This window comes from Hyaena hyaena, unplaced genomic scaffold, assembly GCF_003009895.1.
Source record: "Hyaena hyaena isolate Hyena2069 unplaced genomic scaffold, ASM300989v1 scaffold_16, whole genome shotgun sequence".
Classification (NCBI taxonomy): Eukaryota; Metazoa; Chordata; class Mammalia; order Carnivora; family Hyaenidae; genus Hyaena; species Hyaena hyaena.
Window position 1 is genome coordinate 2,738,925 of NW_024080650.1, and position 14,925 is coordinate 2,753,849.

Genomic DNA, 14,925 nt, shown 5'->3' on the forward strand with positions numbered 1-14,925 from the left:
TTGTATTGTAATGATACAATATTATTATGTAATCTACAGATCTTATTCAAATGTTACCAATTGTTCCACTAATATCCTTTTTAAGACTATTTTTTTAAATATCTTGCAGCCATAGTCTTGGTGAAATCTTTACCAGCCTTTTCAGGAAGATGTAGTGCATGCATTAAAGAATTCTAGCCTCATTGATTTTCAAGAAAAAGACACTGAAACTTCCCTTTAGCTGTACATCCAGACATTTGCCTTCTCTAAAAAAGACCCTACATGATGGTTCATTCTATTCCCCAAAGCATATTATCAGAGAAGATTCTGGGCTGTTTCTCTTTGGTGCCCATTTGCCTGCTTCTTTTTCCTGATTCCTGATTCTCTCATTAGACTCAGAGAAGTCACATTAAAAATATTCTGAAAGATGTTTTCACCTTCCTCTGACACATAAGAACAAAATACCATCTTATTTCAATTTTAAAGTCAGAGAGGATGCACAGTACTGATGAGATGTACTGGATTCTACAAGCAGGTTATTCCATTACCTGCCCCTGACACTAGGGCTCTATTGTAAAGGAGTAATTAAAGGCCAAAGGGTAATAACCTAAATAAATGCCCATCAGAAAGGAAACTGGTTAAATAAAGTCCAGTTAATACAGTCAATGTGATATAGTGCAGCTATCCGATAGAAGATGTAGCTATATATGTTCTAAAATAAATTAAGCCTAAACAACAGAATGTGGTTAGGTAGAGAAGACTCTGCAGAGGGTAATTAGGAACGTGGGGAAATAGAAGTAGAAGGGAGATGTTTCTAGTAAACTTTTTTGTGCCATGTGCCTTAAAAAATTTTTTTTTTACCATGTGTGTATGTTCTGTGTTCAGACAGAATCACAAATAGTACATAGGTAGGCAGGCAGAAAGATAGATAGATACAGTTAGATAGAAAAATAGGTAGGTAGACAGATTTAAGACCAAAATTTTGAAGGAACAGCATCAATATTCTCCACCTGCATCTTTTGTTTTTAAAGCCATCATTGTTTTTTCCATGTCCCCTCACCGTTTAGTACTCTCTAGTTAGCAGGAGTCTTATCGATACTGCGCTGGGTAGTGGTGACACAAACCAGACTTAATCCTAGATAGACTTTCAACAAACCCGCACGCGATACACAGCCTCATTGAAGGGGGTGGGGGGTGGGGGAGGTGGAGCAAGATGAGGAACCAGCTAGGGCAATCTAAGCCGGACCTCTGCTCTCCGCTCACGTCAGATTTGCCCCCCTCCCCTCAAACTTTCATTCCTACGTCCGCCTTACTCCCACCCGCGCTCCAGACCCGAAGCACCCGGGAGACTGGACTGGCGTAGATTTCCTCCCACTTGCGCCGCGGCCTCCGGGGCCGCCTCGTGACGTCAGCGCTGAGCGAGGGGGCGCCGCCTCTTGGATTCCCGCCCCTCCCGGCCCTGCGGCCCTGGCTTGCCCTTTAAAAGAGCCGGGCCTGCGCCAACCGCGCCACACCGCGGGGACCTGGACGCACGGCTGCTCTCCCGGAGCATCTTTATCTCTCCTTCCGCTCGCATCTCACTCACTGGTCCAGCTGCCATCCTCTTCGCGCAGATTCGGGCGAGCGGGGCCATGCAGCCGGCGGTGTTGCTGGGCTTCCTGGCAGCGGCAGTGGTGGCCGGTGAGTGGGCTCGGCGGGCTGTTCAGCACCGCGGACAGCGCTGGCCTTGCGTCTCCTGGGCGCTCCGGGAGTCGACTTGTAGATACTGGGGGAGAGGAATGGTTGGTTGAGTGGAAGGTTTTTCCTTCTTGGTTGACATTCTTAATGTCTTCTCTTCCCTGGGTGCTTATCTTCAACCCCCCACTTCATCATCTGACTTGGAAAAAGCCAGAGGTCTTCCTCCCAGCCAGAAGAGTCTCGGTCTTTTCGTATCTGAGTTTTCCTGAATAGAAAACGTGCAGTGTCTCCGCGGAAACCCCACATTTTGTGCTCACTTCTAAAATGTCACTCTCTCTCTACCTGTCTAGACGCTGTTAAAGCCTTAATATGTACCTGGAATGGAATATTTGTTTGCTTTTTTTTTAAGCCAGAGGACTACAGAGACACAAGAGTCCATGTATTATATTAGTTGGGACCTGTGTAATTTCCTTTTTTATTATTATTTAAACCTGATGAAAATAAGTCTCATATGTATATATCTTATATCTTATTATTAATATGTTCATCTATATGCGTGTGTTCATGCATATGTTATGTACAAGCTTAATGTAATTTTTTTGTATTTTATAATTCCATTTCTGGGAAGAGGTAATTTCATACCCAAATTAAACCATTTTTAAGTTATGAATGGAAACTGCAGTAGATATTTTGGCTTTTGTACTGCAGGAAAATAACAAGTATAAAATAACCACGAAAATAGCCTTGGAGAAGTTAAAAAAAATCATTTTAGTCAATTTGGGAGGATGAAACTCAAAGTAGTAGATATTTGACAGTGTCTCTCTATGTGTGGGAGACTATAGGATTAATCCTTCAGACTACTCTGAATCTTGAAGAAATGGTCTCTGGAGATTGGAAAAAATATGGTGTGTGTGTGTGTGTGTGTGTGTGTGTGTGTGTATTTGTGTGTGTGTGTATTTGTGTGTATTGAAGTAAAATTCTATGAGTATAGAGACCATTGAGAAGTCACCAGATAAAACTGGAGGTTTTCTGTGGCTATTTTAATGATCCCATAGGATATTGTTCTTTATTTGAGAGTGAGATTCCTAACTGGTATTGAAGTATTGCCATCCATGAGTATAAAGCTTTCATTGACAGCAATTGCTAGATCCTAAATGTAAAGACATAAATTGAAAGCCAGTGGTAATTTATTTTATTGCAAGCTACACACATTCCAAATTTTCTAACATTCTTGTCACTTTTATGAATTACCTGTAAATGTTCTTAATTTAAATATTTTCAGGAACAAATTACTTAAAACACTATTGCTATGCTATATACATTGTGCTAGAGACCACAAAACAGAGACTTATTTAATTATAGTGGTAAAACACTTAGAGCTCTCCTATGCAAGAGAATTTTAAGATGGGTTCATATTTTAATATCAGCTAAAATGGAGACATTATATTCTTTAAAAAAATATTGAGCTATCATTCACCCACCATACAACCCACATTTTTAAAGTGAAGAATTTAATATATTCAGATTACACAATCTTGAATAATCATTATCAAATGTCAGAAGTTTTTCATTACCCTAGAAAGAAAACCCTGTGCCTATTTCTGCTGTCTACAAATGCCTGGAAATGAAGCATGGTAGCTTTCAAGTAAAGCTTGTTATTTAGCAAAATCACAGGGCTGAAGAAAACCTGAGGAAAGAATCTGGTTCATTTCCTCCCCTTAGGAGCTTCTGAAGGGAGATCCCTATGTTTCTCTAGTAGCCACATGTGTACTCTAAAAATCAATATAAGTGAAGTTACTATGTGATATCTATATTATAGTGGGTAAAATAGTTTCTGCATTAAGATGGGGTTGCTTAACTTTTAAAAATTATAGCTGTATTTTTATTCTGGAATCAAACCTTAGTATGACAGTCTCATGGTATATCATACTTTTGTAGTTATTCTCGAGTTTATATACAATATTACTTGAAGATTTTCTACCATCTGATTACTTCACTTTTATCATAATCATTGAGTTTTCTTTGGTGCCTCTTGAATCTTTATACAATAAGTTAAACTACTTTAGGGGAATCAATGTGTCTTTGACTATTACTTTGCTGTTACAGATTCCATTGGAAAAAATACAGTGGAACTTAGGTATCTCATCAAGATGTGTAATGCACTTTTATAAGGAGACCTTAGTTCCTTTCCACCAAAAATAAGTCTGAACAGCCTCAATCAGAGAAACAGGACTGTTCTGCAATAACAAACATGAGCTATAAATTGTTTAGAGTGAGTGCTTGCTTCAGTAGCGCATATACTAAAAATTATTTAGAGTAATAAAAGAAAAATATTTATCTCCTCCCCAATCTGATGACTGCTAATACTTTGGTAATGTCAGTAGTTAATAAAAGCACCTATTTTACATTTATGAGGAAAAAAAGAAAAGTTATTAGCAAGAAACTGTGTTACCAAAGAAGTTTTAGTAATGTTAGATTTTAAAAAGGCACCTTCTAGTTTATTAGAAGAGTAATTCTCTCAGTTATTTCTTTTTAGAGAATTTTTCAGATTCAGGTGCAAAAAATAAGTGCCTAAGTGAAAATGTTTCCCAATAACAGCCATTTGGGGGATAAAATAATGACCCAGCATATTGGGCCCTGGGTGCCAAAGGTAGGCCATCTGGATCTTGTCTGAACTATGTTTTAGAAAGATAGTGGGGTCTTTTCACCTTGTTAGCCACTTCTCAAGCATTTTACAAATGGTATTAACATGCTGGATAGCTTTAAGCTTCTTGAAACAATTGAAGTATATCCCAATTCATGGTTTTAAAAGGAAAATTAAGTAAGGTAAATACATGAAATAGGTGTTTTATTCCTAGGTTGAGCCTAGGATGATGTGTAACTGATTAGAGGCAGGTAGTTAAAGAGATTTGAAGAGCAAACATTTGGGGAGAAGAGGTCAGGTTGCTGGTTAAAAATAAATTGCATTTGAGTAGCTTTCATTTCTGATGTCTGAGCTGTGCTCTTCCTCCAATTAGCTCTTCTCTTATCTCAGGGACCTAGAAGAATTTTGTGCACTGAGCTTCTTCAGCCATAATGGCAGCTGTCTACACCAGGGAGTATCAGGAGAACTGTGGAGATGGGCCTACATATAAATGCTTTGAGCTTCTCGAATGGAAAGGGCTTAAACAGAACAAAGTGAAAGATAAAAGAATCAAAGCAGCTTTGAAAAAAAAAAGGCATTGGAAAGTTAAAAGCATTTGAAGCATTTCCTAAGAAGACAAAGAACTTTAATTGCTGGTTTAAAACAAGCAAAATCTCATGAAATTTAATTTAAATAAATTAAAATTTTATTCTTTTAAAATATTCTGATAAGCCAGTTGTTAAACACCTATTTCATATATGATATTATGGACTTGGTGCTGTACTACTAGAATTAGATCCCTCCCCCACTCTTTACAAGGCTGCAGGCAACATGGGGAAAGGGAAACACAACATTGATATAGATGCATAAGCAATCTTGTTCAGGAAAAGGACTGGGGGTAAAAATGAGGTAGTTATGTAAGATAATCACAACCATGACTTCAAAAATAAAGTGAGTTGTGGGGAGGATATTTTGGTGGGGACAGGAATAGGTAGAGGGAATCACAAATCTTTACCCATTTTGGGTAAGCATAAGGGTTGAGGAGGGTACTCTGGTTTCATTTAAAGTAGGTTTTAAACTTTTTATTGAAGTATAATATCCAATTAGAAAACTGCACAGATCATAAGCATACAGCTTAATGAATTTTTCACTCATTGAGCACATCGGTGTAATCAGTACCCCAATCAAGAAACAGAACATTGCCAGCATCTCAGAAGCTCTCCTTGTCTGTGGTCTGTTTTTGATTTATACTGCATATAAGATAGTATTCATTTCTAAATCATGTTTAAAAGACATTGCTAGGGAAAACTGTGTGTGTGTGTGTGTGTGTGTGTGTGCGCGCGCGCGGGCGCGCGCACGCACGCAACTGGGGCAATTATGGCTCCTGGACCAGTCTTCCCTAGCTATCTTCACTTTGCTCATCTGTGTGTGACTCTGCCCCTCTCTCCAAGTAATGTGCAAGAGGTGGGAGTGATTTCGTGAGTTTGGGGTCACACAGCTTCCAAAAATCAACTCAAGTCATTTCTGTTTTCTTTTTCTCCTTCCAAGCAGTCAGTTCTATGCCAGTGGATAACAGGAACCACAATGAAGAAATGGTAAGTTGAAATGGAAGTCTAGAACATAGACTTTCATCTAGACTCTAGGTTCTCCCACTCCTTATCATACCAAACAAACAAACAAACAGAAAACAAAAAGAAACAACAGCAAACCTACAACATAGTATTACAAAGCATGTCCCTCCTGCCCTGGGCTTTCACTTCCTTCCTGGTGTCTTTAGTGCCCCTGAGTACAGCTGTCATCACCATTTTCCTTTGGATCTACAAGAAATAGGGGTTTCTCTTCTCTTGTGTAATCTTGACCCAATGCCATCTTGCGGTGTTCTGTGGAGAAGCCTGGGAGATTTCATGATGGTCCTGTAAATCTACATTTCTGCCCCAAGGATCCCACACCAGTATAGGCCACAGAGCCAAGCCTCTGTCTACAGCAGCTCTAGATTGGGTTAGTCCATCATCCCAGTGACACCAGCTTTTGCCAACCTGCTTTTGGGTTTCCCTCCAGGTGACTCGATGCATCATTGAGGTCCTCTCAAATGCCCTGTCGAAGTCTAACGCTCCACCCATCACCCCTGAGTGTCGCCAAGTCCTGAAAAAGAGTAAGTGTCCTGCACTGCAGGAGATCTTTGCCCATCAAGTGATCATTCCTCCTGCTTGCTCTACTTCACCTTCCACTTTACCTCCAAATGAAAGGAAGCAGGGGAGAGGATAATGTAATGGGAAGAGTACAGACTAGACTAGTATCTGAGGAGACAGAAGATATGGCTTCTAGTCCCAATTTGTCACTTAATAGCTGTGTGACCATGGGGAAAGACCTCTTGCCTTTCTGGGCTTATTTTCTCAAAGTAAAATAAGGGAGTTGAACTCAATGATAGTCTTTGAGATGCTTATGATAGTCTATCAGTCTTAGTCTATCAGTGCTTAAATTCCTTGGTTCCGGAGTTTGGGTTTTTCGAACAGGCTTTCCTTGGGTGGAGGAAGGTGTGGGGAGTGCTTATTTGTTATTAGGTAGTAGGTGCTAAGTGTTGGAAGATGACCAGATTGAAGATCTTAATTATTCTTCTCCTTGTCTTCTGCTCTTCTGACAGTGAGAAGTTAGAAAGCTTGAAGGGCAACTTAGAAACTTCTGCCCTCTTTACACGACAGATTGTTTAATCCACTTTAATTTAGAGCTGATTAGAATGGGAGGTACTACCAAACGGTAGAGGTTGGGCCTGAGAACTCAAAAGGGGACGGTAAAAGCAGAGCATTCAGTGAGTCAGAGCAATGACCTTCTGAATCTAGAGTGGGATGTATTCTCTATACAAATAAACTTCTGCCAAAGACAGAATTTGAACAGTGATGAAACCAATATCCATTTGGGCACTGACATTAAAAGATCAATTTTACAAAATTACGCTATTTAAATTTTTTTAAATCTTTACTTATTTTTCAGAAAGAGAGAGAGAAACAGAGTACAAGTGGGGAGGGCAGAGAGAGAGGGAAACACAGAATCTGAAGCAGGCTCCAGGCTCTAAGCTATCAGCACAGAGCCCGATGTGAGGCTTGAACTCACAAACTGAGAGATCATGACCTGAGCTGAAGTTGGATGCTTAAACCACTGAGCCACCCAGGCACCTCTATGCTGTCTCCTTTAGATGTGAAGTCAAACTGATGCAAACAAATCCAAAAATTACTTTTCTCTTCAACACCTTCTCTGCTTTTAAATATTTAGTTAGGCTGGGTACAGTGGATTTTTTTTTTCTTGTCACCTCCAAAATATCTCATTGCAGGATAATACTCTCTTACTCTTGCTACACATAAGCCATCATGCATAAAATGGTAAAAACAAGTATTGGCAATTGGCCAAAAGAGTAACCTAGCAGGACTCAATCCACCATTGGAAGCTTCAGGGTAATTATAGTAGATGTGGGGACCTGAGTCTGTAAAGGCTCCATGAACAGTGGGAGGAAGCCTTCCCTACCAATCCCAGCCTAGACATCTCTTTCTGAATTTCTCCCCAACTTTCTTTTCCAGCCATTACAGGGAATGTGTACAAACAGAAGGAATCTTCAGGCAGGGACAAAAGGCAGCTCCTTTGGGCAAATGCATCTCACTATCTCCCTTCTCTTTTTTGTCATTTACCAGATGGATGCAAAAGTGTGGGGTCTGCCATACTAGGTCATCAAAGAACTGTGGTTGCTTTGGAAGAGCTATTGAATGTAGGATTCTGCTTGCCTACTCAGTCTTTACTTTGTGGCCATGGTGATTCTAGCCTCCCCTTATCACTGACTGTGCCCTGGGGTCTTTTGATGCTCTTTGAGAGAGCCTCAGGGAAACTGGTTAAAATTAAATGACTCATATCTAACAGGACCCTGGTGACACTATACCCAGAGAACTATACAAGGCTGAAGATTGGGAGGGTTTAAGACCTCCTCTGGGTTTGCAGGCTCAGTCATCAGCCAGGGCCAGACAGATAGCATAAGGAATAAGGCAGAATAGGAAGTGACTCAGACTGGAGGATACATGTCCCTTCCAGAGGGGTGAGAGTATAGGGGGAGATATTTCTCTGCTCCAACCCTATTGTGGAGAAATACAGACTTCGTTATCAGATTTGGGATTTTTCAAGAGAAGTTAAAATTTGGATTTGTCAGCAATATCTCCTGGTATTTGAGAATTGCCTCTGAATTTGAAATGCTAAAAATGCTATTTAGGCCAAACAGAACTAATCTCTGGTTACCAGTTTGCGGCTTCTGCTTGATTCTGTTTTTCTCTCCTGCTATGTCTTAAGCTGATCAGAAGACTGGTGGATGGATGGATGGATAGCTGGATGGATGAATTCTCCCTCCCACCCATAGCTCATCTCCATCTCCATTCCCTACTTTCTCCAGCATGTCTGTGGAGCAGGCATACACTTAACTGAATAAATGAGCACTGAGGTTGTGGAAAAGATCATTGTTTGTGGCTTTAAGAGATCTTAGGGAATACATTGTCCAATTTCTTAATAGGTACGAGAATCTCTTTGTCCAGGTCAATCTAGTCATCATTGCAACATGACAGTTAGGGATGGAAGGTACATTTCCCCCATTTTTACTTGAAAGTAAGGCTAGGCTTCACACCTTGGTTTTACAGATTGACAGTGACTCGTGCTCCTAATCACAGACCTCTGATTTCACCTGTGGGGACTAAAGCTAAATTTAGGAGGAAGTGCTAAGCCTCAGTCACAAGCTGCTACAGGGAGCACACATTTAACTGGGGAAAAAGAAAAACACATCTGTTCTTGATTAGTAAGCAGTAGGAAAGGGATGACACAGCCCCTGCCCTGGAAAGCTGAGATCCGATCTGGTCAGGGTTATATCAGCTGATTCTCAAAATGATGTCAGTATCTGCCCAAAGCCTCCTTGCTTATCTATGCCTACCAGGACAACCCCACCTGCCTCAATATTGCACTGCTTCTTAAAATACAAAATCACTGGCAAGGGACCAGCTCTCAGGTGTCTGGGTGTGAAAGGTCAGAGACTTTCCAGTTGATTCATAAAACATGAAAATGTTATCATGCCAGGCTGAGCTTTAAGCAGAGAGGTATGGACCATCCAATACTTCTTGGACATTTTTACAAAGATTCAGTTTTGCAAATGTCAGTTCAAATTGACTCATCAGCACCATTCAGTAGAAATATAATATGAACCACAAATATAATTTCAAATTTCTTAGTGGCCACATTAAAAAAGTAAAAAGAGACAGGTGAAATTAGTTTTAATAATATATTTTATTTTTATCTAATAAATTTTATTCATATATAATTCTTACACATCCAATAGATAGATTTATTTATTTATTTATTTTTTAGTAATCTCTATGTCCAACATGGGGCTCAAACTTATGACCCCAAGATCAAGAGTTGCACGCTCTTCTGACTGAGCCAGTAAGGCACCCCATACCTAATGTATTTATAATATATATTATGCAATACATCCCAAATATTATTTCAATATATAATCAATATGAAAATTGAGATATTTTGCTTTTTTTTTTTCATATAAAGTCTTCGAATTCTGGTAGGCATCTTACACTTGTAGTTCATCTCAGTTTGGATCAACCACATTTCAAGTACTGAGTAGCCACAGAAGCCTGATAGCACGGTGGACAGTGCAGATGTAGCCCCAGAACTATGAGAGGCCTGGGCTTCAGGAGTCCTATCTGAACTCAGTGACAAGTTGAATCCAAGCCCTTCCAGCTATCAATCAGACAGTGTTAGCTATATATCTCCTTTCATGGGACTCCCTTGAATTAAGGAGGATTTAGTAAAAGAGCTACTGATATTTGGAAAAGATAGAACACACTCAATTGAAATATCAGTTATACCATTTACTGTTGACTAATGAGACACAAAGATAATTCAGTATACTGATTTTCATCTTGAACATCTGAGAATATGTTGGGCAGATAGGACCTAAGTGATGGAAGAAATGGTTCTTTCTCTTGCTGCACGGTTTTCTCAGGGAAGAAATATACCCACTTCTTGTCACAAGTTGCTAAGCTGTATTGTCACTTACTGCTACTTTGGGTCTACTCAGTTGATTGAATAAAAAAAAAGGCTGATAAACTAATAATTAAACATTTTACATCCTCCTTTGAATCCTGATGTTTCCCTTTGGCTATTTAACTTATTTAGCTGTATTCTAACTAGAGCTAGTTACATAATGCTAATTTTTTAAATCTTACTTAGAGCCAATCTAGAAAGAAGGGTCCCTAATTACATCTCTCTGAGTCTCACTGTCTTTGAAAAAAGAGGAGGTTGAACAAGATAAATTCAAAGGTTTCTTCTGGCTCTAACATCTAATATTTTCATAAATCTCTATTTGGATTTCCATTTGATGATTAGTAGTACCAATGAGAAATGCTGGCTGGGTGCTGTGAAAAAAGCAAAAATAGAAAGTTTATTATTGGATTTAATACAGCTAAGGAACTTTCATACTATTTGCTTTTAAAAGGATTCTGAGTTTATTTTTTATTAACTTAAAAAATTATGCAAGTGAGGAGTGCCTGGGTGGTTCAGCCGGTTGAGCATCCAGCTCTTGGTTTTTGCTCAGGTCATGATCTCAAGGTTCATGGGTTTGGGACCCATATTGGAATCCACGCTGGCAGTGGAATTCTCTCTCTCCTTCTCTCTCTCTCTCTCTCTCTCTGCCCCTTCCCTGCTCACTCTATCTCTCTCAAAAATAAACTTTAAAAAATTACTTAAGTATTTTTCAGGTTGTTAGGTTTTGCAGTGATCACTGAGGCTGGTGCTTGTTGAATCACAAGCAATTCTGAAGTTATACTTTTATTTTTTTATTTTCATCATAGGTAGAAAAGAGGTCAAAGATGAAGAGAAAAGTAAAAATGAAAACACGCGATTTGAAGTAAGGTTGTTAAGAAACCCAGCTGATGCCTCAGAAGCCCACAGGCCTTCTGGTAGGGAGGAAGCAAGAACCCCAGGGGAGGAGGATACCCAAGGCCCAACAATGGCAGACACAGAGGGAGGTGGGCACAGCCAAGAAGCAGCAAGCGAACCCCAAGGGGGCCTCTACCCCTCTGACAGCCAAGTCTCCAAAGAAGCAAAGACACACCATTCTGAGGAAACCGAGGAAGAGGACAGGAAGGAAGAGGAGGGAGAGAAATACCAGAAAAGGGAGCATGGGAAAGATGGCAATGAAGAGAAAAACCTGAAAGAGCCAGAAGAGACACAAAATGCCTTTCTCAACAAAAGAAACCAGGCTACAGCTAAGAAAAAAGAGGAGTTAGTGGCCAGATATGGTACACACTCTGCTGGGCCCTCTGAGGAGAAGACACACAGTCGAGAGAGGAGTAGCCAGGAGAGTGGCGAGGACACGAGAAGCCAGGTGAAACACCCTCCAGAGTCCAAAAACCAAGTTGGGAGCCAGAAAGAATCTGAGGAAAGTGAGGAAGATGCTGGCCCTGAGGTGGACAAACGATACTGGAAGCCAAGACACCACCATGGGAGAACCAGGCCTGACAGGTCCTCTCAAGAAGGGAAACCACCCTCTGATGAAAGGGGACACTTCCATGAGGACTCAGAGTCAAATGTGGGCATGGCCAGTGTAGGGGAAAGGAGGGACCATCATCAAGCCCACTATAGGGCTTCAGAGGAAGAAGAACCCGAATATGGGGAAGAAGTGAGGAGTTACCCAGCTGTCCAGGCTCCTGAGGACCTGGAGCAGGGACGATATGGCAGCAGAGGAAGTGAGGAGTACAGGGCTCCAGGACTTCCCAGTGAAGAGAGCCAGGAGGAGGACAAGAGAATTGGTCCCAGCTCAGAGCTTGACAACATGGCACATGGATATAACGAAGAAAGTGAGGAAGAGAGGGGCCGAGAAGGGGGACACCACTATAGAGCCAGAGGAGGGGAACCAGGTGCATATTCCATTCCAGACAACAAAGAAGAAAAACGGTTCTTGGGTGAAGGACACTACCGTGTTCAAGAAAGCCAGATGGACAAGGCAAGGAGGCATCCACAAGGCGAGTGGAAAGAGCAGGACAGAAATTACCTCAATTATGGTGAGGAAGGAGCCCAAGGAAAGTGGCAGCAGCAGGAGGACCTGGAAGATGCTAAAGAGAGCAGGGAGGAAGCTAGGCTTCAAGGCAAACAGTATACTCCCCTTCACACCACTGACAAGAGGAAGAGATTAGGGGAGCTGCTCAACCCATACTATGACCCGCCCCAGTGGAAGAGCAGCCATTTTGAGAGAAAAGACAACATGGATGACAATTTTCTTGAGGGAGAAGAGGAAAATGGGCTGGCCTTGAATGAGAAGAACTTCTTCCCAGAATACAACTATGACTTGTGGGAGAAAAAGCCCTTTGAAGAGGATGTGAATTGGGGATATGAGAAGAGAAATCTCCCCCCCAAACTGGATCTGAAAAGGCAATATGATAGAGTGGCTGAACTGGACCAGCTCCTTCACTACAGGAAGAAGTCGGCTGAATTTCCAGACTTTTATGACTCTGAGGAGCAGATGAGCCCACGCCGTGCAGCAGAAAGTGAAAAGGACAGGGCTGGCCAAGGAGTTCTGACAGAGGAAGAGGTACAGTGTGTGGCTTTTGCTTAAAATTAATGTAAGAAGGTTAATGTTAATATGTTCAAGATTATCTGACATTGATGTATAGAAATTGGTGGGAATTAACGACCATGAGAATCTACCCCCGTAAGAGAGTGGAGATAACCTCTAGGTTTGAGTCCATTGTCCATATCCCTGCACACTCACCCTACTGCAGTGCTTTGCAACCTTGGCTGCACATTGGAATTACCTGGAAGGTGATTGAGTAATTGAGCAATTACTGATGTTTGGGATCCACCCTTAGGGATTCTGTGTATTTGGTGCTGGGTACTACTTGGGCATCAGGATTTTTCAAAGCTTCCAGGTGATTTTATTGTTCAACTAGGTTGACAACCACTATTTTGGTGCCTTCTTAGTCATTTAACTTCTCACCACTATTTCCCAGGGGAAGAAGGAACAGATGATATAGAAATTAATTGCTTTAGTCTATCTTAATTTTTAATTTTTTTAACATTTATTCATTTTTGAGAGACAAAGAGCATGAGTGGGGGAGAGGCAGAGAGAGAGAGAGAGAGACAGAGCGACAAAGAATCTGAAGCAGGCTCTAGGCTCTGAGCTGTCAGCATAGAGCCAGACTTGGGGCTTGAACCCATGAGCTATGAGATCATGACCTGAGCTGAAGTCAGTCACTTAACCAACTGAGTCACCCAGGTGCCCTGCTTTAGTCTATATTTATCAGCTACTGGACTATAACAATTAGTTTACATCTTGGAGAGTTAACATTATCAGAACTGTACCGGCATGAACAATGATTTTTTTCCTAATGTTATGTTGGTTGGTGTTTCTCAAACTTGAATGTGCATAAGAATCTCAACAGATTCCTAGCCTTCAGGGTTTCTGATTGAGTAGGTCCTGGGTGGGGCCCAAGAATCTGCATTTTGGACAAGTTCCTTGGAGATGCTGATGCTTCTGGTGAGGGGACCACACTTTGAGAACCGCTGATGGTAGGGTGTCTCATATGACTTCTAACATATCAAATATGCCCCTTTCTGTTCATTCTCCCTCAAACTACAATGTAACTAATTGATTTGAGACCTCATGCCTCCACTTTTCTGTATTTTCTAGGAAAAAGAACTTGAAAACTTGGCTGCGATGGATTTGGAACTACAGAAAATAGCTGAGAAGTTCAGTGGTAACCGAAGGGGCTAATGGTCATTGGAGCAAAGGGAAGTTTTAAAGAAGCAGCTCTCACATTATCTATTTTCCACCCACTTCACTGAAAGACACCATTTACTTACCCAAGATCAAAAAGTATAATTTATTATTCATTAAATGTTTGACACAATTTGGAAATGCTTTAATTTTTGCCAGAATGCTATTGAAAATATGAATAGCATGACTTGTAGCATATCCTTTCTCGCAAAATAGACATATTAACATGCTCGTGACAATGATTGTGCTATCATTCTTGAAAAAATATGTTTGTCTTGGTTTGAAATAATAAAAGATTCATCTGAGGCCAAAGCTCCATGTTCTTAGCTTCCTTTGGGCATCTCAGGGTGGAGTGTGATTTTCAAACCCATTCTTTAAATTTGAGAGGATAGCACTAGGATTTGTTGGTCTTTGGGTGAATAGAGAAACAAAAGCAAAACTTTGAAGTAAAAGAATGTCTAGGATATAAAGTGAAAGAGCTCAAGAAAAGATATCTGTTCCCCCAGAATGAAGAAAGTGACTGGAAGAAGCTGTTTTAAAAATGATAAGACATTACTTTTTAAATCCTATTATCTGGAAAGCTCTGGGAATAGCAAGCCATGGGTCATTTTTCAGGCCCAAGCAGAGAGCCTGGATAATGGGAAGTACTCTGGACTGGAAATCAGAACATCTGGGCCAGTCCCGACAGATCCCTGGACCCTCGGGGCCCATCTGATTTCTACTCTGTAAGAAGACAGGGCTCTGGCTCTGTTACTAAGTAATGGTATGACTTTGGACAAGTTGTTTTCCCTCTCTGGACCTCAAGTTCATCAGCAAAATAAGGACATCTGCCTCCCCAGGT

At 40.9% G+C, this 14,925-nt stretch overlaps 1 protein-coding gene across 2 annotated transcripts; it reads left to right on the plus strand.

The window, feature by feature from the left end:
* Window positions 1-1,466: 1,466 nt before the first annotated feature.
* CHGB (chromogranin B) lies at window positions 1,467-14,396 on the plus strand. 2 transcript variants are annotated; one of them, XM_039223746.1, is made up of 5 exons: window positions 1,467-1,659; window positions 5,828-5,874; window positions 6,338-6,431; window positions 11,161-12,899; window positions 13,998-14,396. In XM_039223746.1, the coding sequence occupies exons 1-5, from the start codon at window positions 1,611-1,613 to the stop codon at window positions 14,079-14,081; spliced, it is 2,013 nt and encodes a 670-aa protein (XP_039079677.1). In that variant the 5' UTR covers window positions 1,467-1,610; the 3' UTR covers window positions 14,082-14,396. The 2 variants fall into 2 exon arrangements, with proteins under 2 accessions (XP_039079677.1, XP_039079669.1); XM_039223738.1 differs by having other exon boundaries at window positions 1,542-1,659; window positions 5,831-5,874.
* Window positions 14,397-14,925: the final 529 nt, after the last annotated feature.

Bases quoted from the DNA above. Each gene is read 5' to 3' on its own strand.
- CHGB (XM_039223746.1), top strand. From the start codon at position 1,611: ATGCAGCCGGCGGTGTTGCTGGGCTTCCTGGCAGCGGCAGTGGTGGCC. The intron at 1,660-5,827 runs GTGAGTGGGCTC...TCTCCTTCCAAG, and splicing joins GGCAGCGGCAGTGGTGGCCG to CAGTCAGTTCTATGCCAGTG. The intron at 12,900-13,997 runs GTACAGTGTGTG...TGTATTTTCTAG, and splicing joins GAGTTCTGACAGAGGAAGAG to GAAAAAGAACTTGAAAACTT.